Source organism: Oncorhynchus kisutch, linkage group LG20 (genome assembly GCF_002021735.2).
Source record: "Oncorhynchus kisutch isolate 150728-3 linkage group LG20, Okis_V2, whole genome shotgun sequence".
NCBI classification, from domain to species: Eukaryota; Metazoa; Chordata; class Actinopteri; order Salmoniformes; family Salmonidae; genus Oncorhynchus; species Oncorhynchus kisutch.
Window position 1 is genome coordinate 31,957,022 of NC_034193.2, and position 26,844 is coordinate 31,983,865.

The 26,844-nt window shown below is 43.2% G+C and overlaps 1 protein-coding gene across 5 annotated transcripts in view; it reads right to left on the minus strand.

Annotated features, from left to right (window-relative positions):
• The window catches only part of LOC109865572 (fibroblast growth factor receptor 2), a 98,782-nt gene that overhangs the window by 20,930 nt on the left and 51,008 nt on the right, over window positions 1-26,844 (minus strand). For 2 of the 5 annotated variants that reach the window (XM_031799140.1, XM_031799137.1), the window contains 7 exons: window positions 21,922-22,112; window positions 20,259-20,403; window positions 14,998-15,203; window positions 13,823-13,965; window positions 8,730-8,851; window positions 5,712-5,822; window positions 2,773-2,963 (listed from right to left, as the gene is read on the minus strand). In XM_031799140.1, coding sequence (XP_031655000.1) covers window positions 2,773-2,963; window positions 5,712-5,822; window positions 8,730-8,851; window positions 13,823-13,965; window positions 14,998-15,203; window positions 20,259-20,403; window positions 21,922-22,112 — 1,109 coding nt within the window. Of the gene's footprint in view, window positions 1-2,772; window positions 2,964-5,711; window positions 5,823-8,729; window positions 8,852-13,822; window positions 13,966-14,997; window positions 15,204-20,258; window positions 20,404-21,326; window positions 21,466-21,921; window positions 22,113-26,844 lie in introns of all 5 variants that reach the window. The other 3 variants (XM_031799139.1, XM_020453857.2, XM_031799138.1) reach the window with 3 other exon arrangements.

A 26,844-nucleotide genomic window follows, 5' to 3' on the forward strand; every position in this document is an offset into this window, starting at 1 on the left:
AGCATAACACAATCATTCAAACTGGAAAATGTAGGCTACATTAGTCCTAGCGCTAATTGAGGAAAGATTGAGGTAATATTTAGCTAACTCTCAGCTGACAGAAACCACAACATGCTAATAGAAATTACTACTTACAATTCATCACATAACGGGTGAGTTCTCCATTGATTGAAATAACTGAGCAAAACACCATTCCTTCACCTCATTTTGTTATAACACCTTTGGTCTGACAGACGTTGAAGTGACCCAGAATGCATTGTATAATGTCAACAAACATGGCCCCACACATAGCTGGCAAATAGCTTAGCATTAGCTCATCATAATCAGTACAACCATCAAAAAGTATTTTACACACATCATAGATGTGGTGAAGGTAAGAAACAACATCTCCACTTCGCTGACCCTCAACACTGGGGCACCACAAGGGTGAGTGCTCAGCTCCCTACTGTACTCCCTGTTCACCCAGGACTGCGTGGCCATGCACACCTACAACTCAATATTCAAGTTTGCAAAAGACACAACAGTAGTGGGCTTGATTAGCAACAACGACGAGACAGCCTACAAATAGGAGGAGCATACAAACTGAAATGGTCCACCCACACAGACAGCCTCAGGAGGCTGAAGAAATGTGGTTTGTCACCTAAAACCCTGACAAACTTTTACAGATGCACAATCGAGAGCATCCTGTCGGGCTATCACAGCCTGGGGCGGCAACTGCCCTCAACCGCAAGGCTCTCCAGAGGGTGGTGAGGTCTGCACAACGCATCACAGGGAAAAACTACCTGACCTCCATGACACCTACAGCACCCGATGACACAGGAAGGCCAAAAAGATAATCAAGGACAACAACCACCGAGCCACTGCCTGTTCACATTGCTACCATCCAGAAGGAGAGGTCAGTACAGGTGCATCAAAGCTGGGACCGAGAGACTGAAAAACAGCTTCTGTCTCAAGGCCATCAGACTGCTAAACAGCAATCACTACCTCAAAGATGTTGCTGCCTACATAGAGACTCAAATCAGTGGCCACATTAATACATGGATCACTAGACACTTTAAACAATGCCACTTTAAAAAATTCCTATTTAATAATGTTTACATATCTTACATCACTCATATCATATGTATTTACTGTGTTTATGCCATCTACTGCACCTTGCCTCGGCCATCGCACATCCATATATTTATATGTACATATTCTCATTCAACCCTTTAGATTTGTGTGTATTAGGTAGTTGTTGGGAAATTGATAGATTACTTGTTAGATATTACTGCACTGTCGGAACTAGAAGCACAAGCGTTTCGCTACGCTCGCATTAACATCTGCTAACCATGTGTACAGTGGGGCAAAAAAGTATTTAGTCAGCCACCAATTGTGCAAGTTCTCCCGCTTAAAAAGATGAGAGGCCTGTAATTTTCATCATAGGTACACTTCAACTATGACAGACAAAATGAGAAAGTGAAAGTGACAAGTTATTTTTGTTTGGGGCAGCGCGGATTAATTGTCCTGTTCCGTAATAATCACATTTTGGAACAGTGAGTACATTCTGACATCACGTGCATAAAAAAAAACTCGCCCTGGGGCGACTGTTAAGAGATATTTGGAACTCATGTGTGAAAAGGTTAAAGTAACACACACCTAATATAACATGACGACAAAATACATGCACGACAAATCAAATCAAATCCAATTTTATTTGTCACATACACATGGTTAGCAGATGTTAATGCGAGTGTAGTGAAATGCTTGTGCTTCTATTTCCGACAATGCAGTAATAACCAACAAGTAATCTAGCTAACAATTCCCAAAACTACTACCTTATACATATAAGTGTAAAGGGATAAAGAATATGCACATAAAGATTATGAATGAGTGATGGTACAGAGCGGCATAGGCAAGATGCAGTAGATGGTATCGAGTACAGTATATACATATGAGATGAGTATGTAAACAAAGTGGCATAGTTTAAAGTGGCTAGTGATACATGTATTACATAAAGATGCAGTAGATGATATAGAGTACAGTATATACGTATACATATGAGATGAATAATGTAGGGTATGTAAACATTATATTACGTAGCACTGTTTAAAGTGGCTAGTGATATATTTTACATCAATTCCCATCAATTCCCATTATTAAAGTGGCTGGAGTTGAGTCAGTGTGTTGGCAGCAGCCACTTAATGGTAGTGGTGGCTGTTTAACAGTCTGATGGCCTTGAGATAGAAGCTGTTTTTCTGTCTCTCGGTACCAGCTTTGATGCACCTGTACTGACCTCGCCTTCTGCCTGAATTGGAGGAAGATTCATGACAGATACATGGTAGAAGTTGTTTGTGCACCTAGATGTGTATGTCTGCTTGTGCATGTGTGTTTAGGTGCATGTGTGTATGCGTGTGCATGTATGCGTGTGAGTGTGTTAGCATACTGTGTTATTGTATGCTCTAGGCTCTGTCACATTCCTCTAGTAAGCAGGAGCGTGATGGAGTGTTTGGCTATAGTGCCCATTGCCAGTTGTGAATGCGTTGTGAAAACGCTATTCTTCAGTTGTCCACACAGAGAGGCTTTGTGTGATAGAGAGAGACAATGCTGAGATTTGGACAGGTGCCTAGAGATGTGTTTTTAGGAGACAATATTGATAAACACACACTTTTTACACAACCACCATGGCTAAAGCCATAGTCACAAGGACCCAGTGCAATGCCAAGGAAGTGTGTCTACCAAGCAGAATGTTGAGAATGAACATGTTGTATGTGTGTTTGTGTGTGTGTGTACCTTCTGTGAGGCCAGATATTCCATGCCCCGTGCCACCTGGTAGGTACAGGAGACCAAGTCCTTGAAGGTGAGCTGTTCATCTGAGCAGCGGGTAATATCGTAGGAGTATTCCATGCCAGGGGGCCTGCGGGCACGTAGGTACTCCCTCAGGTTCCCTTTAGAGGCATACTCCACTATCACATATAGAGGGCCTGTCACAGAGAGAAAAAGAGACACAGACAGAAAGAGAGAGAGGACACATGCACACATTTAGGACTCCACACTGACTGATCACTGCTTTACAAATTGGGGGGGGGGGGGGGGGGGGGTGAATCTTGAGTATTGAAGGAACCGAGTCAATCAGGGATTATCGGCATCAGGATGTTATCTTGAAAACTTGAATGCTGACAATTTGTGAATGACAGAGTCAAACATGACAAATATATGGTGGGAGAGGTTTTGTCGCGTGTGTGGATAAAATACGGATGTAGATTCAGTTCTGATATTCAACACCATATTCATAGTACAGTCGTGGCCAAAAGTTTTGAGAATGACACAAATATTAATTTTCACAAAGTCTGCTGCCTCAGTTTGTATGATGGCAATTGACATGTCCTCCAGAATATTATGAAGAGTGATCAGATGAATTGCAATTAATTGCCATGCAAATGAACTGAATCCCCCAAAAACATTTCCACTGCATTTCAGCCCTGCCACAAAAGGACCAGCTGACATCATGTCAGTGATTCTCTCGTTAACCTCTCTTGGACGCTAGCGTCCCACCTGGCCAACATCCAGTGAGATTGCAGAGCGCCAAATTCAAATACAGGCATACTCATAAAAATTCAGAAAAGATACAACTATTTGACATTGGTTTAAAGATTAACTTCTTGTGAATCCAACCACGGTGTCAGATTTAAAAAATACTTTACGGCGAAAGCATACCTTACGATTATTTGAGAACATAGCCCAGCAGACAAATCATTACAAACAGTAACCAGCCAAGTAGAAGAGTTACACAAGTCAGAAATAGAGATAAAATGAATCCCTTACCTTTGATAATCTTCATATGGGTGCACTCAGAAGACATTAATGTATTCAATAAATGTTTCTTTTGTTCGATAATCCACTTTATATCCGTAAAGTTCATAGAAACATGTCAAACAATGTTTATATTCAAGCCTCAGGTTGTTTTTAGCCTAAATAATCTATAATATTTCAACCGGACAATAACGTTGTCAATATAAAAGGTAAACAAGAAAGGCACTGTCTCTGGTCGCGCGCATGAAAAAGCTCTGACACGGCAGGGTCCACTCATTCAGACTGCTCTTACTCCCTCATTTTTCAGAATACAAGCCTGCACAGGAACTGCAATATGAGTCCTAAGTCAATGGATACTGTAATGTCATTGAATAGAAAACTACAGAAAAAAAAACTACTTCCTGAATGGATTTCTCAGGTTTTCGCCTGCCAAATCAGTTCTGTTATACTCACATTCATTTAACAGTTTTGGAAACTTTAGAGTGTTTTCTATCCAAATCTACTAATTATATGCATATCCTATCTTCTGGGCCTGAATAGAAAACTGGCATGCTTTTCATCCAAAATTCAAAATGCTGCCCCCTACCCTAGAGAATTTAACACAGGTGTGAGTGTTGACGAGGACATGGCTGGAGATCACTCTGTCATGCTGATTGAGTTTGAATAACAGACTGGAAGCTTCAAAAGGAGGGTGGTGCTTGGAATCATTGTTCTTCCTCTGTCAAACACGTGCCGTCATCATTGCTTTGCACAAAAAGGGCTTCACAGGCAAGGATATTGCTGTAAGATTGCATCTAAATCAACCATTTATCTGATCATCAAGAACTTTAAGGAGAGCGGTTCAATTGTTGTGAAGAGGGCTTCAGGGCGCCCAAGAAAATCCAGCAAGTGCCAGGACCGTCTGCTAAAGTTGATTCAGCTGCGGGATCGGGGCACCACCACTACAGAGCTTGCTCAGGAATGGCAGCACGCACAGTGAGGCGAAGACTTTTGGAGGATGGCCTGGTGTCAAGAAGGGCAGCAAAGAAGCCACTTCTCTCCAGGAAAAACATCAGGGACAGACTGATATTCTGCAAAAGATACAGGGATTGGACAGCTGAGGACTGGGGTAAAGTAATTTCCTTTGAGGAATACCTTTTCCAATTGTTTGGTGCAGCCGGAAAAAAAGCTAAAAAGTGCTACCATCAGTCTGGTGTCATGCCAACAGTAAAGCATCCTGAGACCATTCATGTGTGGGGTTGCTTCTCAGCCAAGGGAGTGGGCTCACTCATAATTTTTCCTAACACATCCATGAATAAAGACATCCTCCGAGAGCAACTTCTCCCAACCATCCAGGAACAGTTTGGTGACGAACAATGCGTTTTCCAGCATGATGGAGCACCTTGCCATAAGGCAAAAGTGATAACTAAGTGGCTCGGGGAACAAAACATCGATATTTTGGGTCCAAGACCAGGAAACTCCCCAGACCTTAATCCCATTGAGAACTTGTGGTCAATCCTCAAGAGGCGGGTGGACAAACAAAAACCCACAAATTCTGACAAACTCCAAACATTTATTATGCAAGAATACGCTGCCATCAGTCAGGATTCGGCCCGAAGTTAATTTGGCCCAGAAGTTAATTGACAGCATGCCAGGGCGGATTGCAGAGGTCTTGAAAAAGAAGGGTCAACACTGCAAATATTGACTCTTTGCATCAACTTTATGTAATTGTCAATAAAAGCCTTTATCACTTATGAAATGCTTGTAATTTACTGAAATACTTCAGTATTCCATAGTGACATCTGACAAAAAATAACTAAAGACACTGAAGCAGCAAACTTTGTGGAAATTAATATTTGTGCCATTCTCAACTTTTGGCCACGACTGTAGATGTATGCGAGAGGTACAGAGTAAGTTATGGTAGAGCCCCTTGTACTCACCATCTTGTGTACAGGCCCCTAGCAGGTTGATAATGTTCTTGTGTTTACCGATCATCTTCATCATCTCCATCTCTGACACCAGATCAGACAGGTCCTTTTCTGTAGCATCGTCTGGAGGGGGGAAGGAGGAGGGATGAACAATGGGTCATTATAGAGGACAGAAAATACATATTCATTAATTACAGACACATGCACAATGTTATAGGCTGCATTCATTTGTCAGCATCATTACCTGTTAACTAGCCCTCCCTGGATGGTCCTGTCTCGCTCAGTTACTTTAAAATGTAAAGTCCCCATATTTGGGGACCCTATTAGATTTTTTATTTATTCAATTCAGTTTGGAAAAGTAGCGTGTCTGTGGAAAGCTAAGTATCTTGGCTATTGATCGGTGCCTTCAAAATCTTTGGTGTGACCTACTACCAAATATGGGCATATGAATTTACAAGGGCAGGCTCGAGCCGATGACTTCATTTCAAGATGGCTGCTACCTACATGAGGATGAACTTATTTTTATGCCTGTGACCTACCGTTATTGATCACCAGCCCCAGAGTCATAATGTTTACAGCAAACATCTTAAAATGTAAGTTTCAATTTGGTCTGTGTGTGAGCTATAGCTACATGGGGGCTATCAAATGAATCATTAGGTAGGTAGGAACAAATCTAGCCAATTTCCAATGTTATCTGATTATGTATGACTTAATGGCAACATTGAATGTCCACCGAGTGACTATATCTTTGCGCATCAAATATATGATTTTGCCTGCTTACGCGCTGTAGGCATCCATTACACAGAACCTTTTATGGTACACACACACCTAGATTTTGGGTTCAGGTACACACGCACATTCAGTGACATATAGGCAGGTTTGTATGTACACTATATATATGTATATATGTGTAGTATATATATATGTATATATATAGTGTGTGTATATATATATACACACAAAAGTATGTGGACACCCCTTCAAATTAGTGGATTTGGCTATTTCAGCCACAGCCATTGCTGACAGGTGTATAAAATCGAGCACACAGCCATGCAATCTCCATAGACAAACATTGTCAGTAGAATGACCTTACTGAAAATCTCAGTGACTTTCAATGTGGCGCTGTCATAGGATGCCACCTTGCCAACAAGTCAGTTCGTCAGATTTCTGTCCTGCTAAATTTGGCCTCGTCAACTAAGTGCTGTTATTGTGAAGTGGAAATGGCTAAGAGAAACAACGGCTCAGCCGCGAAGTGGTAGGCCAGACAAGCTCACACAACAGAACCACTGAGTGCTGAAGCGCGTAATGCGTAAAAATCCTCTGTCCTCGGTTGCAACACTCATTACCGAGTTCCAAACTGTCTCTGGAAGCAACGTCAGCACAAGAACTGTTAGTCGGGAGCTTCATGAAATTAGTTTCCATGGCTGAGCAGCCACACACAAGCCTAAAATCACCATGCACAATGCCAAGGGTCGGCTGGAGTGGTGTAAAGCTTGGGGCTATTGGACTATGATGTGATGAATCACGCTTCACCATCTGGCAGTCCGACGGACAAATCTGGGTTTGGCGGATGCCTGTGGAACGCTACCTGACCGAATGCATAGTGTCAACTGTAAAGTTTGGTGAAGGAGGAATAATGATCTGGGTCTGTTTTTCATGGTTTGGGCTAGGCCACTTAGTTCCAGTGAAGATACATCTAAATGCTACAGCATGTTTCTACAACTAGGTGTCCACCTGTGGTAAATTTAATTGATTGGACATGATTTGGAAAGGCACACACCTGTCTATATAAGGTCCCACAGTTGACAGTGCATGTCAGAGCAAATACCAAGCCATGAAGTCATAGGAATTGTCCGTAGAGCTCAGAGACAGGATTGTGTCGAGGCACAGATCTTGGGGATGGGTACCAAAACATTTCTACAGCACAGAAGGTTCCCACGAACACAGTGGCCTCCATCATTCTTAAATGGAAGAAGTTTGGAACCACCAAGCTGGCCACCTGGCCAAACTGAGCAATCAGGGGAGAAGGGCCTTGGTCAGGGAGGTGACCAAGAACCCGATGGTCATTCTGACAGAGCTCCAGAGTTCCTCTGTGGAGATGGGATAACCTTCCAGAAGGACAACCAACTCTGCAGCACTCTACCAATCAGGCCTTTATGTAGAGTGGCCAGACAGAAGGCACTCCTCAGTAAAAGGCACATGACAGCCCACTTGGGGTTTGCCAAAAGGCACCTAAAGGACTCTGACCATGAGAAACAAGATTCTCTGGTCTGATGAAACCAAGATTGAACTCTTTGGCCTGATAGCCAAGTGTCACTCTCATCACCTGGCCAACACTATCCCTACGGAGAAGCTTGGTGGTGGCAGCATCATGCTGTGGGGATGTTTTTCAGCGGCAGGGACTGGGAGACTAGTCACGATCGAGGTAAAGATGAACAGAGCACAGAGAGTACAGAGAGATCATGAAAACCTGCTCCAGAGAGCTCAAGATCTCAGACAGGGGCGAAGGTTCACCTTCTAACAGGACAACGATCCTAAGAACACAGCCAAGACAACCTAGGAGTGGCTTCTGGACACGTCTCTGAATGTCCTTGAGTGGCCCAGCCAGAGCCCGGACTTGAACCCGATCTAACATCTCTGGAGAGACCTGAAAATAGCTGTGCAGCGACGCTCCCCATGCAATCTGACAGAGCTTGAGACGTTCTGCAGAGGAGAATGGGAGAAACTCCCCAAATACAGGTGTGCCAAGGTTGTAGCGTCATACCAAAGAAGACTCTAGGCTGTAATCGCTGCCAAAGGTGCTTCAACAAAGTACTAAGTAAGGCCTCTGAATACTTATATAATTGTGATATTTCAGGCTTTTATTTTTAATAAATTAGCAAACATTTCTGAACCTGTTTTGCTTTGTCATTATGGGGTATTGTGTATAGATTGAAGAGTAAAAAAACAACAATTTAATCCATTTTAGAATAAGGCTGTAAAGTAACAAAAAATGTCAAGGGGTCTGAATACTTTCTGAATGCACTTTACCTTTCAGCATCTTCACAGCCACTGTGACGGCCTCCTTGGGCTTGTCCTTATCAATGCCCAATGCTTCAGCCATCACCACCTGGCCAAAGCAGCCCTCGCCCAGCGGCTTGCCCAGAGTTAACCTGTAGAGGAGGAGAGGGAGAGGTTAGAAGAATAGTTCAAACAGCTGTATAGCTACACACAGAATTTGTAATAGCTCCCCTTTATACACACTCACATGGGCATGTGCACGCACGCACACAAACTTAGACCCAGTCCCACACTTCCCACACCACTATCACTCATGGTCACAACACCTCTCTGCTCACTGATCCTTTGGTAATAGATTGGTCCTAGTTTGATTGACAGGCGGTGGCCTGCCCCTGTGGCCCAGTCTTGAGGTTGTGTAAACATTCACACTGGCTCCGGGGCCTAAGGCCAGCACGCCATCAGAGTAACACAATCCCTAGTCTGTCCACACAGATGCCCCCCCCCCCCCCCCCCCCCCCCCCCCCCCCCCTAGCTCAATGGCACCCTTTCTGCCCTGGCCCACCACACATAATCAATGTTATTTTTTCTTCCATGCCAGCACAAACGTTAGCATTCCTGAGTGTTCCGCATCTCCACCACGGCCCCCGAGGCACTTGGGAATGACAGACGAGGAGAGTCGGAGAGGAGACAGAGATGAACGAGAGACACACTAGATTTAACAGTAGGGGCTTAATTGAGCATGCCAAGGAGACATGTTGAATGCTTTTGATCTCCTACTGTTAAATCTTCACAAAAACATGGCATGGCGAAACACCACAGGCAGAAGCATGTTAATAACCCAAGAGCCGGATTGTGTTTTACTGTCTGGGGTTTCCCCATTGCTTAACAACAAGAGACCTCACCGAAGCAAAATCACTTTGTATAAGTCTGTTGTGGCCTTCAGCCTGACACTTTCCACTGAAACTGACTGAGGCCACTAGTTCAACTCGTAGTAGGGACTAACTCCCCTGGTATGAGGCAAAGCAAACAGTCACAGCACCAACACAGATTACAGCCATGGCACACACACACACACACACACACACACACACACACACACACACACACACACACACACACACACACACACACACACACACACGGTCCTGTTCAGTAGGCAAAAAGGGAAAGTGCAACATTAATCAAAAATATGCTTTTCTCATTGGACACTTCCAGGTAGTTCCTCCCGGTTTCAGTCTGTTTCCTTCTGTTTGATGCCTAATGAACAGGACCCTGGTACAGTGTAGCACTGAGAAATGACTCATTGGTCTGTGTAAGCGATACGGAAAGGGCTGGGTGCCAATGGCCACCCTGGGTCATGTTCAGTAGAGACCAAAGTTTTTAAACATGGAAAAGAAAATGTTGGTTTCTTATTGTGTGTGTTTCTTAAGTCAATTTTCTTCTGTTTGCTGCCTAATGAACACTACTCTGGTACAGTGACATTTTTTATCACAGCCACAGTCATTACTCACTGGTTAATCATTACAGATCACAGACCATGTTCAATGGTGCTTAATGGTATATTATACCAGACAACACTAGTACCTCATGTAATAGTCTGCATACACAATCAGTCAGCCAAATATTAGCTAACGTTGTCATTCATGATAAGGGGGTACATGCTACTACAATGCATCTAGTTAGGAGACAAAGTAATTAGCAACATTCACACTTTCACTTGAAAGAGCTAGTGTGAAATCACTGCCACAATCTCTGACAACTGGGACACTGCACTGGATTCATTTCTGGGTTTGTTTGAAGTTCGATAACCTCAAGTAGCAGGCGTAAAATAAATGCCTGAGTGGGGTCGAAGGAAACCGGAAGCATACGGTTTTCAGGCTTCGCCTCTTCTCTGCTTTTCTCCTGAAAACCGGATGATTCTGGATTTTACAGACCCACTGATGGTGTGTTAGGTAGAAATACATTTCAAACTGAGCAAAAACCTCACCGACTGCAGCTTACAGCAGTATGCAGCTAATCTTGGGCCTCACCCATTGCCTCACCGATTCTCAGAGAAATACCTGAGAAAGCCATAGGCCGCATTCCAGGGGGTCGGTGAAACAGTTGCGTAACAAAAATGTGAAAGACACTTACTCTATATTGCAGTCCAGTAGCCTATGTTTTGTGATAATTTGGATGTTTGCTCTATAACCTGTTAGTTCATATTATATATACTGTAGGCCGAAAGCCGAGACAATAAGAAGACACAGTGGCAGAATAAATTCAACCACACCTTTGTTTCATCACAAACCCAGCGAGCAAGTCTTCAAAGCATTTTGCATGTAACAAACAGTTACATAACCTACAGCATGGTCAAGCAAATTGTTTCTGATATCTTTGGACTACAAAACAAACATTGATTTAGAACCACGGAGAGTTACCTCAAGTCGAAAAGAGCTGCCTTCACTATTCCAGCACCATTTCAACTTCAACATTATCAAATCACCTACAGTTGAAGTCGGAAGTTTACATACACCTTAGCCAAATACATTTAAACTCAAGTTTCACAATTCCTGAAATGTAATCCTAGTAACAATTCCCTGTCTTAGGTCAGTTAGGATCACCACTTCATTTTTAGAATGTGAAATAAATAATAGTAGAGAGAATTATGTATTTCTTTCATCACATTCACAGTGGGTCAGAAGTTATATACACAATTAGTATTTGGTAGCAAAGCCTTTAAATTGATTAACTTTGGTCAAATGTTTTGGGTAGCCTTCCTAAAGCTTCCCACAATAATTTGGGTACATTTTGGCCTATTCCTCCTGACAGAGCTGGTGTAACTGAGTCAAGTTTGTAGGCCTCCTTGCTCGCACACGCTTTTTCAGTTCAGTTTCAGCTTTTTCAGTTTTGCCCACACATTTTCTATAGGATTGAGGTCGGGCTTTGTGATGGCCATTCCATTTTGTCCCAACTTTGGAAGTACGCTTGGGGTCATTGTCCATTTGGAAGACCCATTTGCAACTAACTTCCTGACTGATGTCTTGAGCTATTGCTTCAATATACCCACATCATTTTCCTTCCCCATGCCATCTATTTTGGAAGTGCACCAGTCCCTCCTGCAGCAAAGCACCCCCACAACATGATGCTGCCAACCCCGTGCTTCACGGTTGGGATGGTGTTCTTTGGCTTGCAAGCCTCCCCATTTTCCCTCCAAACATAACAATGGTCATTATGGCCAAACAGTTCTATTTTTGTTTCATCAGACCAGAGGACATTCCTCCAAAAAGTACGATCTTTGTCCCCATGTGCAGTTGCAAACTGTAGTCTGGCTTTTTTTATGGCGGTTTTGGAGCAGTGGCTTCTTCCTTGCTGAGCGGCCTTTCAGGTTATGTCGATATAGGACTCGTTTCACTGTGGATATAGATACTTTTGTACCGGTTTCCTTCAGCATCTTCACGAGGTCCTTTGCTGCTGTTCTGGGATTGATTTGCAACTCAATTGATTTGATTTTTGCACCAAAGCACGGTCATCTATAGGAGAAAGAACACGTCTCCTTCCTCAGCGGTATGACGGCTGCGTGGGCCCATGGTGTTTATACTTGGGTACTATTGTTTGTACCTTCTGGCATTTGGAAATTGCTCCCAAGGATGAACCAGACTTGTGGAGGTCTACACTTTTGTTTCATTATTTTGATTTCCCCATGATGTCAAGCAAAGAGGCACCGAGTTCGAAGGCAGGCCTTGAAATACATCCACAGGTACACCTCCAATTGACTCAAATGATGTCAATTAGCCTATCAGAAGCTTCTAAAGCCATTACATAACTTTCTGAAATTTTCCAAGCTGTTTAATTAAAGGCAATTAATTAATTAATTTCGTGTATGTGAACTTTTGACCCACTGGAATTGTGATACAGTGAATTATTAGTGAAATAATCTTTCTGTAAACAATTGCTGGAAAAATGACTTGTGTCATGCACAAAGTTGACGTCCTAACCAACTTGCCAAAACTATAGTTTGTTAACAAGAAATTTGTGGAGTGGTTGAAAAACGACTTTTAATGACTCAAATCCTATGTGTAAGTAAACTTCCGACTTCAACTGTCTGCTTAGTTTAATATAGTGGAAAGACACCAAAAATAACTTAGTCCAATCAATGTAAGCTAAATATGATGTGGCTGTCCATGGTACTGATTTGTGTGTTTGTGTGTGCGTGCAAGTAGAAAAAATATGTTGACTCACCCTACTTGTAGAGAAACGTCAATAACTGATCATCTCTTGTTGGCTAAGTACACGCAAGTTTTTGTATACGCTTGAAGTTTTTGTTGTCCTAGGCTACCTGGCTAAAATGCTTGCTCGCTAGCCTATCTTCCTTTCATGGCCATCTACGTGCCAGGCCAGCTAGCTAACATTAGCCTATTAGATCTAGCTACTTCCATCCTATCAGGCCAGGGGCACAATGTATGAATTTATGGTTGGATCCGAATCGCCATTTATAATCATTGGCCGGTACGGAGAATGAAGTAAAACCACAAGTCCAAATCCCTATCTCCATCCATTGCTAATTTAGGAAAAGGGATAGTTTTAGCTAGCTAGCCACCGGAGGACAACGACACAATGAGATGCAACCATTCAAGTTTTTTTTGCTATAAATGCCGTTCTGCTTTTGATGTGATTGTTCTGAAGTCAAATCCCTTGACACTTTTTTAGTGCGACAGGAACATTCACAGTTGAGCTCACTCAGTTTAGCTCAAAGCTAACTGGCTATTATAATGATAATTTTTTTTATCAAAGGAGGCCAAATGCTCGCTGGCTTCTCTTACATTCAATGCTACGGGTGGCAACAATGTCACTCTTTTTGACCAGACAGCATCAGATAGATGGGCTACACATACTGAGAAAGAGGGGTGCTGTTTCGTTCACTTGGATGCTTCTCCAGTGAGACACATTCAGCCTCTTGCGAATTGAAAGAAAATTATGAAACAGAGATGTTCTGAGGTTTGGTGAGTGACTACTATGTAGGCGGCCTGAAATGTGGCCATACTGTTGAGGTCAATGACACCCTTGTACACTGATCCCTCCCCGCTACATCCTTTACCTCCCCCTTCCCTATTCCTACCCCTGTTCCGGTCCCTGCCCATCACCTGTCTCTGGAAAACTCCCAGCGTGGGTCCTCTGGGAGGTCGTACTCTGGGATGGGGTCGTCATGGCCGGCCGAGCTGCGTCGTGTGGTGATGCGGACCAATGGGGTGCTGGAGTTCATCGAGGAGCTGGAGTCATTTGACACCTGTAGGAGACGACAGATTGGCTGATCACCTGAGCCTAGATACACTGGTCAAATAAGAAATGGCAGGGATAGGCATGTGTGTGTGTTTGTATTACTATTATTGTGAGGACCAGGAGTGTAGGTGGGTAGGTGTGTGTGGGCACACACGTGTCTGTGTGATGAAAACAAATCTAAAGTTCAAATGCCTCAATACATGGGCTTTAAATTATATTGATACTGTGCAAATCAACATATTCTTCATGCTTTTTAAAAAGCAAGTTAATGCATGTTAGGGATCATTAGTGATCACATCTCAGTGCTAGAGTAACGTTCTATCTGATGAATGTGTCCGTTTATCATTGTCCTCAGGGCTCATCTCTCCTTTCTGCTCCAACCTTACCTTGACACTGGAACCACCCATCTCTCGCAGGAATGTAACCCATCACTTTTTGTACCTCTTGGAGTTTGTTTTCCCCTTGAGGGAAAAGCATCACTCACAGAGAGGTAGAGGAGCTAGAACAGGAGCTAGAGGTGCTGGAGAGCAGTGCTAACATGCTCAGACACCATGCACTGTAGCTAGCTGTCTTTCAGTGGAGTTAACTGATGCATTGCACCTCAAGCAGTGCGATGTATTAGTTACAGTAGTCTTATTAAAATCCACTTCCCCTGAACAGCTAAATTAACTGGGCTCTCAAATCAGAGTCCCAGTAACCCAATTGATCTATGTCGGGAATACAAATGCAGTGGAACTTTTTGGGTGTTTTCTGCTCTTGGTAGGTAAACCTTGGACTATTTTCTGTTGTTTTTTATTTAAGATGGAGTATATGGAGCTTTTCACACTGCTGAACCTGAACCAAGCCAAGCTGTACTGAGCTGGCCTGGTTACACATCCACCATAGTAGCTGAAACCATGAAAAAATTAAATCCCAGTCAGTACAGTTTGGTTTGGGTCGGCACAATAGTGTGAAAAGAGAATTATGTATAAATGCATGTGTGTGTGGAGTTTGTCTTTTTATGGGTGTTAAATGCCTTGGAAACCCCTTATCTACTTTCTGTTACCTGGCGACGCAGAGGTATCTGCTTGCTGAGTTTGTGGACTGCTGGCTGGTTCCCGAAGTCAGGTTTCTTAGCCGTATTCCTCATCCGGCACACCACCACGATGACCACCATACAGGCGATCAGGAACACCCCGATGCAGTATATGGCTATCTCCACGTAGTCAGGTGATGTCAGACCCGTCACTGTCTCTTCCTTATTGGCTGTTTGGGGAGCGGGGGGGGGGGGGGGGGGGGCAAGGGGAGAGTGTCAGGGAGGGATAGAAAGTGGAACGTAGAGGCACATACTGACTCATGACATAATGTACACAAACACACGGACGTGGGCACACAGACACTTAAACAAAAAAGACATGGACACATCTGATAGACGCACATGTATGAACAGAACACATGCCATGGAAACGACACACACACAAACACACACACACGGCATTGCTAGATAGACAAACAAAACATAAATAATGAGAAAGACGCACACATGTTTCTCTTTCCATCCCCCTCCCTCTATTCTCTCTTCTTCACACAACCATCTACTGCCCATCTAGGACAGACAGAAAATGGAATTGATCTAAGAAGAGGGGCTAAACCATAGAAATATAATCATTCTGATTCTATTTTTACAAGGTAAATACACTGAGCTCAAGCAGGGGGCTGTACTAAGTGCCTACATTCAGGGTGACTTGACACACCACACACACGCAGGGTGAAGACACACTCTCTCAAATACACACACATGCACGCACACACACGTTCTCCCTCCCTCTCGCACCTGGATACACACACGCTTCACATCAGACTGCAAACAAGTGAGTGGTGCCCTTTGTGGCGATATATAGCCTGAGCTTCCTGTCTGTAGGAAATGGGTCTGGGTCTGTCTCTGTGTGGCTATAGGACCACAGCCTGTTCCATAATGCATGTCATCCACCCATGGCTACAAACAATGCCCTTGTACTGTGCAGCCAGGGAGAAGTAACATGTAGGAACCTTTCTCCAGTCAGCTTCGTATCACCTGGTCCAAAAACCACAGCGCAACACAGAAGGCAGAAGAGCTATGCAGGCGCCACCAGAGCAGATACTTGGGGACTAGGGCAATAAATTAAAGATACTATTCGCCAAGAAATGAAATCCAATCAAAGAACAATGTTCATCCCCCGAATACATTGTGAAATGCTTTGACAAGCCCATTGCTTGACCAGCACATTAACAAGCCCTTAACCAACAATGCAGTTTTAAGGAAAATATTTACTAAATAAACTAAAGTTGAAAAAAAGTAACACAATAAAATAACAATAACAAGGCTATATATACATGGGGTACCGGTACCGAATCAATGTGCGGGGGTACAAGTTAGTTGAGGTAATTGAAGTAATATGTACATGAATAGGGGTAAAGCAACTATGCATAATAATAGTCTTTTGTTCAGAGACAAAGCAAGGCTATTATCTGGGAGGGCATTGAGGGGATTTTTGTACCTGCTGTCTGTTCATGTTGTGGATTACAGGAGATTAAGTGCTATCATCCATCTCATTTAATGTCCAGAGTCCAGACATCTCACCCACCCTACATACATGTAGATGTATTTATGTTGGCGAACTCTGTTGCCTGAACTAAACCTCTACGGAATGAGCATAAGTGTTCTATTTATATGGACTTTAACTGTGTTTGGTATATACAGTGGGGTTCGAAATGATTGATATCCTTGATAAAGATGAGCAAAAATTATTGTATAAAATAAATAATTGAAACAGTGAGCTATATTGTATGCTCCAAACATTTTGGAAACTCTATTCTTTTATATGAATATAAATGCTCAGAGAAAGAGATTGTTTAACAGTAATATTTTGATTTTTTTTCCAAAAAGGTAGGAGTCTGTTTTTAATACCTTTCAATAGCTCACCTCGTGAGGATAATGGCACTGAGACATTTTCTGAAATGTTTTATGAGTTGAACACGTTGGGAGGGATCTTAGACCATTACTCCATACAGAATCCTTCCAGATGCTTGATATCCTTTGTCTAAGTTTATGGACTTGGAAATGGGTTTCAAATCCAGAGACAGATGGCCATTGCAAAATGTTGGATTTGTGGCAAATAACCAGGTTTCCAGCCAACCTTTTTATGTTGGATAAAAAAATGTCACGACAGGCCTGATCAACATTTGTTGGTAAACCTTCCAAATGTCAACAAAACAAAATATGCTAGACAAGGTGGGATCTTTTTGTGTCGGTAAAATGTATTATGCAAGAAATGGAAGTGGAAATATCAAATATCGATATAATATTAACCATCTTATCAAACTTGGAGTCACGAGATTATATGGTGTGTGTGGTCCTCTCACTCGGGAAAGCATGCAGTTTATTATGCTACAGATGAAATAAGTTATGATGAACTTCACAGTGTGGTGAAACTGCACTGTGATGAGCTTGATAGTTGCTTTTTAACCCCCCATAATAATCTCATCATGTAGGCTATACAAGCGAGCTGTTCTATATCGAGTGCACGTGCCAAGACCAGAGTGGGCACATTTGCTATATAAGAAATGTTTTTTTTTGTGACAAAACCATCAGTAGAGTTGAAAATGCTATGGGAACCCATTTAACTTGTATGTTTTATTCAGTACATGGGAATTGAACCTATTATTATTATTTTGATGTTATTTTTATGTGCACTACGTCATCAAGCACAGCCTTTTACCGTCAACAAGTCAATTGGATGGAAACACATCTCTGGTGGGAAAATGCGCATATTGTTTATGTCTTTTTGTTATATTAGCATGAAAACCTGTCGCTATTTGGATGGAAACCTAGCTATAGAACAGTGGAGGCTGCTGAGGGTAGGACGGCTCATAATTATGGCTGGAATGCAATCAATGGTTGGTATCATACATGGTTTCCATGTGGCTGGAAACCACGTATGACCCCTCCTCCCCACAGCAGCCTCCACTGCTATAGAACCATTTCTTTATGGACTTTGAAGTGTTATTGGGGTTATTGTCTTGCTGAAAGATCCATTTGCGGCCAAGTTTCAGCCTCCTGGGGGAGGACACCAGGTATTTGGCTAAAATGTCCTGGTGCTGGGTAAAGTTCATGATGCCGTTGAGCTTAAAGGCCCCAAGACCAGTGGAAGCAAAATAGCGCCAGAACCACCACCATATTTTACAGTAGGTATGGCGTTCTTTTCTGTTCATGCATTCTCATTTCGACGCCAAACACACCACTGGTGTGCCTGGCCAAAGAGCTCTATTTTCATGTCATCCTACATATGTAAATACCTGGAGTTTGCTAAACGGCATTTGGCACTTGGACTGAAACCGGTGCTTTGGTCAGAGGGCATGAAAATAGAGCTCTTTGGCCATGGACACAAGTGGTGGGTTTGCAGTCAAAATGAGAATACATAAGCAGAAAATAAAATCTCTTTCTCTAAAATAATACAGCTCAGTATTTGAATTAGTTATTTTATACAGTTATTTTTGGCAAATCTTTATCAAGGGTGTCAATGACCCCATGCTAAATCTATGGATGTTTGTCAGTGCAGACATGAGGAACACAGGCACACTCACACAGACACACATTTAAAAGACAACACACACAATCGTGCAGACACAGGGACACACACATACATTTAAACTAGGACTGCCAAACGATAAAATGTTCTTATAATCGAGTCAATCGTATGACGATTTGATTAATCGCAAATTCAGAATTCGCTCAAATTAAGATGTAACTTAAGATTGTTTATACAAAAAGCATTACAAGAATAATGATGTCTTGATTTATCCCAAAATAATGGTTATAAAAATGAAGTAAATTGATAAAACACACCTTCTTTGATAAAGCACACCTTCTTTAACCTCAATGTCAACTTGTTTTGGAGACAACATTGTTTTTAGCAGTATATATATTATGTATTTTCATGTTTTCAGTTGATTTTGAACGCTTTCATACAATCTGATTAATCACAATAAAAAAAAAAGTGTGCACTAAAATCAAGTTAACTGATTAACTCTGACATACCTAATTTAAACACACATACACACACTATATCAAATATATTGAATACCTAATTTAAACACACATACACACACTATATCAAATATATTGAATACCTAATTTAAACACACATACACACACTATATCAAATATATTGAATACCTAATTTAAACACACATACACACACTATATCAAATATATTGAATACCTAATTTAAACACACATACACACTATATCAAATATATTGAATACCTAATTTAAACACACATACACACACTATATCAAATATATTGAATACCTAATTTAAACACACATACACACACTATATCAAATATATTGAATACCTAATTTAAACACACATACACACACTATATCAAATATATTGAATACCTAATTTAAACACACATACACACACTATATCAAATATATTGAATACCTAATTTAAACACACATACACACACTATATCAAATATATTGAATACCTAATTTAAACACACATACACACACTATATCAAATATATTGAATACCTAATTTAAACACACATACACACACTATATCAAATATATTGAATACATTTCAAAATATTGGCCCTGATAATTGAGAAAGTCAAGCCGTGAGTATTCCAGCTGTGACGTTCTTTTTTATTATCTCAAGGAGAAATAATAAAAAGGCAATCAATTATCAGAGTCAGGAAAGACGTGGAGCCATGAGGGAGTTTTTATTCATTCTCAGGAAATGACAGAGAAGCCACTGACACCGACAGACAGAATCACCAAGACAGACAGACACCCTTCTTCTGTAAAAACTTGCAGTCCGAGCCAAAATGTACGTAGCACCAACATACTTTTCCCGAGAACCAGGGGAGAGAGGGAGAGAGATGAGGGAGGGAGAGAGAGAGAGAGAGGCAAACCTCCTCTTGAGTAACGAGACACTCGAGCCATTCGGAGAAGTCGGGTTATAATAAGTTTAGAGCAAATGTCTCTTTATCTGGCCCCTTGCTTTCAACACATCAAGATAACAAAATATATGTAATACATATTCCTGCTCTAATATTACACCGAATTAGATGTTGAGTTGTTGACTGTAAGTTCATCATTGTATTCTGATATTTTGTTATTTTGTTGAGTTTGTGTATCTTTCACTCCAAAGGAGCTTTTCACTTCTCCCTTCTTCAAAATAACTTTATTGACCGAACGTTTAAAACCGTTAGTGAATGACATTGAGAGAGAGTGAGGGGAAAGGGAGGGCAGTATATGAGTGTATATACCTGGAAGCACCGTCAACCAAGCAGTGTGATAGGAGATCCCAATAGAATTACCCGCCAAGCAGGTATACTCCCCAGCATCCTCGTAAGTGACATTGGGGAGGTAGAGGACTTCAATCTCCTTGTCCGTGGTGTTTACACCTGCGGTCTGGGAGAGGGTTAGGAGTAGTTGTGGAGGAGGAGGATGAGAGAGGAAGGGTAGAAGAAGAAAGGGAGGAAGAGGAGAAAGAGAAGGGGCAGGTCGATGGGAGAGGAGGGGTGGAGGAGAAGTATAAGGAAGAGACAGGGATGGAGGAGAAAGAAGAGGAAGAGACATGGATGGAGGATGAGAAAGGGAGGATGGACGTTAAAAGGATAAATTATATTTAAGGGGTGAGTAGGAAGAAAGTAAGATAAAGGGAAGGAGTGAGAGTAGCAATGGAGGGGGAAAAAATAGCAGAGAGGAGAGAAGAGGAGGAGGAGGAAAAACAGAGGTAACAATTAGACCCACAACACCATGAGAGAGGAGTAGCTGGATGTTGTCCATAGCTGGGAGGAGAACGGTCGTCCCATCTATAGAGAGAGAGAGTAGATGGGAGGAGCTTCCAGAGAAGGGAAGGAGGGTCCAGCGAGGGAGGGTCTTCAAAACAAACAGGAAGAGCACCTTGTACCACAAGAAATAATAGCAAACACAATACACCAGAACACGTGATAAAAATACCCTTCACCCACAACACCAGAGCCCAATCGTATCCACACCAGGCCTGGGCATGCACAGTACACACAACCACAGAAGAGGAAGGCAATCACCTATGCCCTTACACATCACACCATTCAAATGGGGGGGGGGGGGGGAGAGAGAGACAGAGTTGAAAGGTCTGAGATGGACATAGCAGGATAGTGTGAGTGTGCAGGTACAGTAGGCATTTCCATGGCTGTACAGTCACAGTCAGTAGTTACAGTAGAAAGGATCAGTCAGTCCACAACCCAGCAGGAACTAAGACCACCACACTGAACCGGGTCAGTGACAGGCCCAAAGAGACCACACGGGAGGTGTTCAACAGAGGTCAAGGATCAGGGGTCAGCGGTTACCTGGGATGACCGTCAGCCAGCCCGACTGGTTGACCTCCCCTATATAATTGGAGACTTTACAGGTATACTCTCCGGCGTCCTCCTCTGTCACGTTGGTGAGCGTGAGCACCTCCACATCCGAGCTATTGATGCCTGAGCGCTGAGGTGTGTGAGCAACACGCACACACACATGTGCACGCATACACAAACAACCAAACACACACACACACACACGTACACGGCAGCAGGGGGACAAAACAAAACACAGGCCTGTTACTATCACATCTGCACCTCAGTGCAGGGAAAGGAGGTTACAGGAGCCGCCACCCAGACAGGAATACAGCCAGTGTTCCAGTAGTATAGAGGGAAAAGGGATATTTATTATTCTTCGTAAAGGAGAGACAGATGTGATAGTAACAAAAATGCTGTTTTTATAAATGGCAAAAAAGTTACCCGAAAACAAAAAAATTATTAGCCTAACACTTTGAAGAAAAAGAATACGTGAAAAACTGAGAGTGTCAATCAGGTAATCAGATGTCACAAGAAAGAGGAACCAATCATTTTCACTGATCAGGTCAAAACAGCCAATGAGGGGCCAGGGAGGGCTGGAACGTACCTTCAGTACACGGACGTAGGGGTGTCCATCTGGGCCGGTGCGACTACCATTCTTCTGGATGTGCTGCAGCCACTGGATGTGGGGCTGAGCATCACTGTACACCTTACACACGAAGCGTGCGTCCTCCCCTACATTCACACTGGTGTTGGCTGGCAGCCCTGCCTGGAGAATGGGCCTATGAGGGGACCGTTCTAAGATGGAGAGAGAAAAGGGGAGATGTGTTATGGTGAGTTAGTTTGTGCTTGAGACATCGCCATTGGCCATTTCAAACCCCAACCTTGCACCATACACCCCTTGGTAAAAGACAGATTTGTATTTCTAATATCAATGACAGCCAATTGATCAACTAAGCTAGATCACCACTGGGTACCTTGGGAATAAGCATTAGGACACAGACTTCACTTTGTCTAAGGAACTGAAAACGAGCACAGAATACTTGGGGGTGAGGGTTCGGAGAGTCAGGTGGGGTGGTTTGAGGCCTGAGGGGCACTGGATGGGTTAAAGAATAAAATAAAATCCAAATCAAATTTATTTATATAGCCCTTCGTACATCAGCTGATATCTCAAAGTGCTGTACAGAAACCCAGCCTAAAACCCCAAACAGCTAGCAATGCAGGTGTAGAAGCACGGTGGCTAGGAAAAACTCCCTAGAAAGGCCAAAAGCTAGGAAGAAACCTAGAGAGGAACCAGGCTATGTGGGATGGCCAGTCCTCTTCTGGCTGTGCCGGGTGGAGATTATAACAGAACATGGCCAAGATGTTCATAAATGACCAGCATGGTCCAATAATAATAAGGCAGAACAGTTGAAATTGGAGCAGCAGCACGGCCAGGTGGACTGGGGACAGCAAGGAGTCATCATGTCAGGTAGTCCTGAGGCATGGTCCTAGGGCTCAGGTCCTCCGAGAGAGAGAGAGAGAGAAAGAGAGAATTAGAGAGAGCACACTTAAATTCACACAGGACACCGAATAGGACAGGAGAAGTACTCCAGATATAACAAACTGACCCTAGCCCCCCGACACATAAACTACTGCAGCATAAATACTGGAGTCTGAGACAGGAGGGGTCAGGAGACACTGTGTCCGCATCCGAGGACACCCCCGGACAGGGCCAAACAGGAAGGATATAACCCCACCCACTTTGCCAAAGCACAGCCCCCACACCACTAGAGGGATTTCTTCAACCACCAACTTACCATCCTGAGACAAGGCCGAGTATAGCCCACAAAGATCTCCGCCACGGCACAACCCAAGGGGGGGGGCGCCAACCCAGACAGGAAGATCACATCAGTGACTCAACCCACTCAAGTGACACACCCCTCCCAGGGACAGTATGAAAGAGCCCCAGTAAGCCAGTGACTCAGCCCCTGTAATAGGGTTAGAGGCAGAGAATCCCAGTGGAAAGAGGGGAACCGGCCAGGCAGAGACAGCAAGGGCGGTTCGTTGCTCCAGAGCCTTTCCGTTCACCTTCCCACTCCTGGGCCAGACTACACTCAATCATATGACCCTCTGAAGAGATGAGTCTTCAGTAAAGACTTAAAGGTTGAGACTGAGTTTGCGTCTCTTACATGGGTTGGCAGACCGTTCCATAAAAATGGAGCTCTATAGGAGAAAGCCCTGCCTCCAGCTGTTTGCTTAGAAATTCTAGGGACAATTAGGAGGCCTGCGTCTTGTGACCGTAGCGTACGTGTAAGTATGTACGGCAGGACCAAATCAGAGAGATAGGTAGGAGCAAGCCCATGTAATGCTTTGTAGGTTAGCAGTAAAACCTTGAAATCAGCCCTTGCCTTGACAGGAAGCCAGTGTAGGGAGGCTATACATTTTTTGGGTTCTAGTCAGGATTCTAGCAGACGTATTTAGCACTAACTGAAGTTTATTTAGTGCTTTATCCGGGTAGCCGGAAAGTAGAGCATTGCAGTAGTCTAACCTAGAAGTGACAAAAGCATGGATTCATTTTTCAGCATAATTTTTGGACAGAAAGTTTCTGATTTTTGCAATGTTATGTAGATGGAAAAAAGCGGGCTTAGAATGAAGAAGAATGAGGGCTTATAAGTGGGTGGCAGAGAAAAGCGAGGAGGGGTGGGAAAATAATATAGCGAATAAAGGGAGCTCAACAGACAGAGTGAAAAGAGAAAGAAAGAGGGGTGAAGAGGGTGAATAAAAAAAGAAAGGTAGAGAGACAACATTCATACACTGTGTGTCAGTCTGTCAAGAGTTTTGCCATTAGTAATCTTCCTCCGTGCTGTTCCTCTAGCCATCAGAAGGCCAAATGGCTACTCTCTCTCTCTCTCTGTCAGATCAGAAGATTCCCACCCACCCCTCCCTCCTCTCACTCTCCCTCCTCCCTACGCATTCCTTGGACTCGCCGTGTTTATTGTCTCTCTACCCTCCTCCTTCCATCCCTCATGTGTGAGTTTGTGCATGTATGCGTATGTGTGTGTGTGCGCGTGCATGTGTGTTAGTGGTTTAGCGGACTCATGTGGAACTTGTCTGAAGTCATCATGTAGTCTTGATGGCTGCTTGGCGTTGCAACTGATGACTTATTCACCAGTCTGCTCTCTGACCACACTGACTCGAGTGTTTCTGTGAAATGTATGTTTGTGACTCGAGTGTTTCTGTGAAATATATGGTTGTTTGCATGTATAGCATATGTCAGGTGTGGATCTATCCATAACTGCATGGATAGCATGGTGACTATGACATACTATCCATATATGTTATAGACACCATGCTATCCTTGCATTTATGGAGAGAACAAGACCTGACACATACTGTACACACACACACCCACTCTGCCCTTTTATTATCCCGATCCACTCACCCGAATCAAATACAAAAATCTATTTATCAATTAAGTCATCAGTAAAGTACTTATGGCTGCTGGGAGTTGGAGTTGAGGAAAGGGACAGACTTCTGTGGCATCTAAGCAGCACCACTAAACTCTGGGTAACCTGGCGGCTTGACACGCAGGGCCCTGGGGGTCAGGGAGGGGTTGTTGATCGGAGGGGGATAGGGCCAGGCCCGGACCAGGGGAAGAAAGTGAAGAAGGAGTGAAAGAAAAGTGGAGGGGGCTGGGCATAAACAAAGTGCCCGCGGGGTGACTGGGTACCCCTGTGGGTGAGCAGGCTGGTGAAGGCCAACGGGTACCATTTGTTGACCTCTCGGAGACGCTCAGTCAGGGCACAGATCTGTGTGTGTGTGTGGGCATGCGTGTGTGTGTGCACTGCATGTATGTGTGTGTGTTTGTCTGAGGGGCCCTCCCCCGCGCCCGTGGACAGTTTCAGCCAGAAAAGGCGTGTCTAGCTTTGTTTTTAATGTCTGATCCTGTTGGTCATTTGGGCCCAAATGATAAGAACTGCCTTCCAGACACTCTCTCCCCCTCCATCTCTCTTTCTGTCTCCACCCCTTCTCACACTTTATTAAACAGTAAAATTCAGTAAAATTAAGCAAGAGGTTGTGGGGGGGGTTAGTCTGGAGCCGGACATAAAAAGGGTTTACTGCTGAGCAATAAAACAGAACAAAAAACAGAAACAGAGAGAGTCTGAAGGAGAGCTTTAGTTAATCCCATAGCAAGGGGGCCTGGAAGGGCGAGAATGTGTGTGTGTGTGTGTGTGTGTGTGCACACGCATCTGGAGGCTACAACAGTGAGGTATTTGAGGGTATTTACACTCAGGATTCCATCTCTTGTCTGATAGTGTTGTGAACATTGCCCTTTATTACCATGGAGACCCTGACAGAAGGCTAGGGCAAATGAACAGAGGGGGTCAACTCTCATGAGAGCTTTACAACCACATTGACAAATAGAATCCAAGACCTCTGGGAATTAAACCATAATGTATTGTGTATTGACCTACTGGTTATCAGTAAGGCATTGATGAACAGTGTGGGGTATTTGCCCCTAGATGCTGATCTGTGGTCAGTTTTTCATTTTCTCCACTAATGGTTAAAGTTAGGAATGGGGGGAGGGAAAGCTGATCCTAGATCTGTACCTAGGGTAAAGGTCTCACCGGAGCTTGATGAACCCTAGAGGACAGAAGTGCTTTGATGCCCACTGGCTGTTTTTCATGTGGTACAGTAAAGACAACTGGGAAAGAAATAGATACAGATTAAAACAATGGCCAAAGACCCCCCACACACACACTGTGGCTGGTCCAATTACCGTATAACTGTTTAACCGACGGTTATTTTAATTTTTTATTTTATTTCATCTTTATTTAACCAGGTAGGCAAATTGAGAACAAGTTCTCATTTACAATTGCTACCTGGCCAAGATAAAGCAAAGCAGTTCGACACATACAACGACACAGAGTTACACAACGAACATACAGTCAATAATACAGTATAAACAAGTCTATATACGATGTGAGCAAATGAGGTGAGATAAGGGAGGTAAAGGCAAAAAAAGGCCATGGTGGCAAAGTAAATACAATATAGCAAGTACAACACTGGAATGGTAGATTTGCAGTGGTAGAATGTGCAAAGTAGAAATAAAAACAATGGGGTGCAAAGGAGCAAAATAAATAAATAAATAAATAAAATACAGTAAGGAAAGAGGTAGTTGTTTGGGCTAAATTATAGGTGGTCTATGTACAGGTGCAGTAATCTGTGAGCTGCTCTGACAGTTGGTGCTTAAAGCTAGTGAGGGAGATAAGTGTTTCCAGTTTCAGAGATTTTTGTAGTTCGTTCCAGTCATTGGCAGCAGAGAACTAGAAGGAAGAATTGGTTTTGGGGGTGACCAGAGAGATATACCTGCTAAGGGGGGACTTTACCTAGCAGGGTCTTGTAGATGACATAGAGCCAGTGGGTTTGGCGACGAGTATGAAGCGAGGGCCAGCCAACGAAGAGCGTACAGGTCGCAATGGTGGGTAGTATATGTGGCTTTGGTGACAAAACGGATTGCACTGTGATAGAGTGCATCCAATTTGTT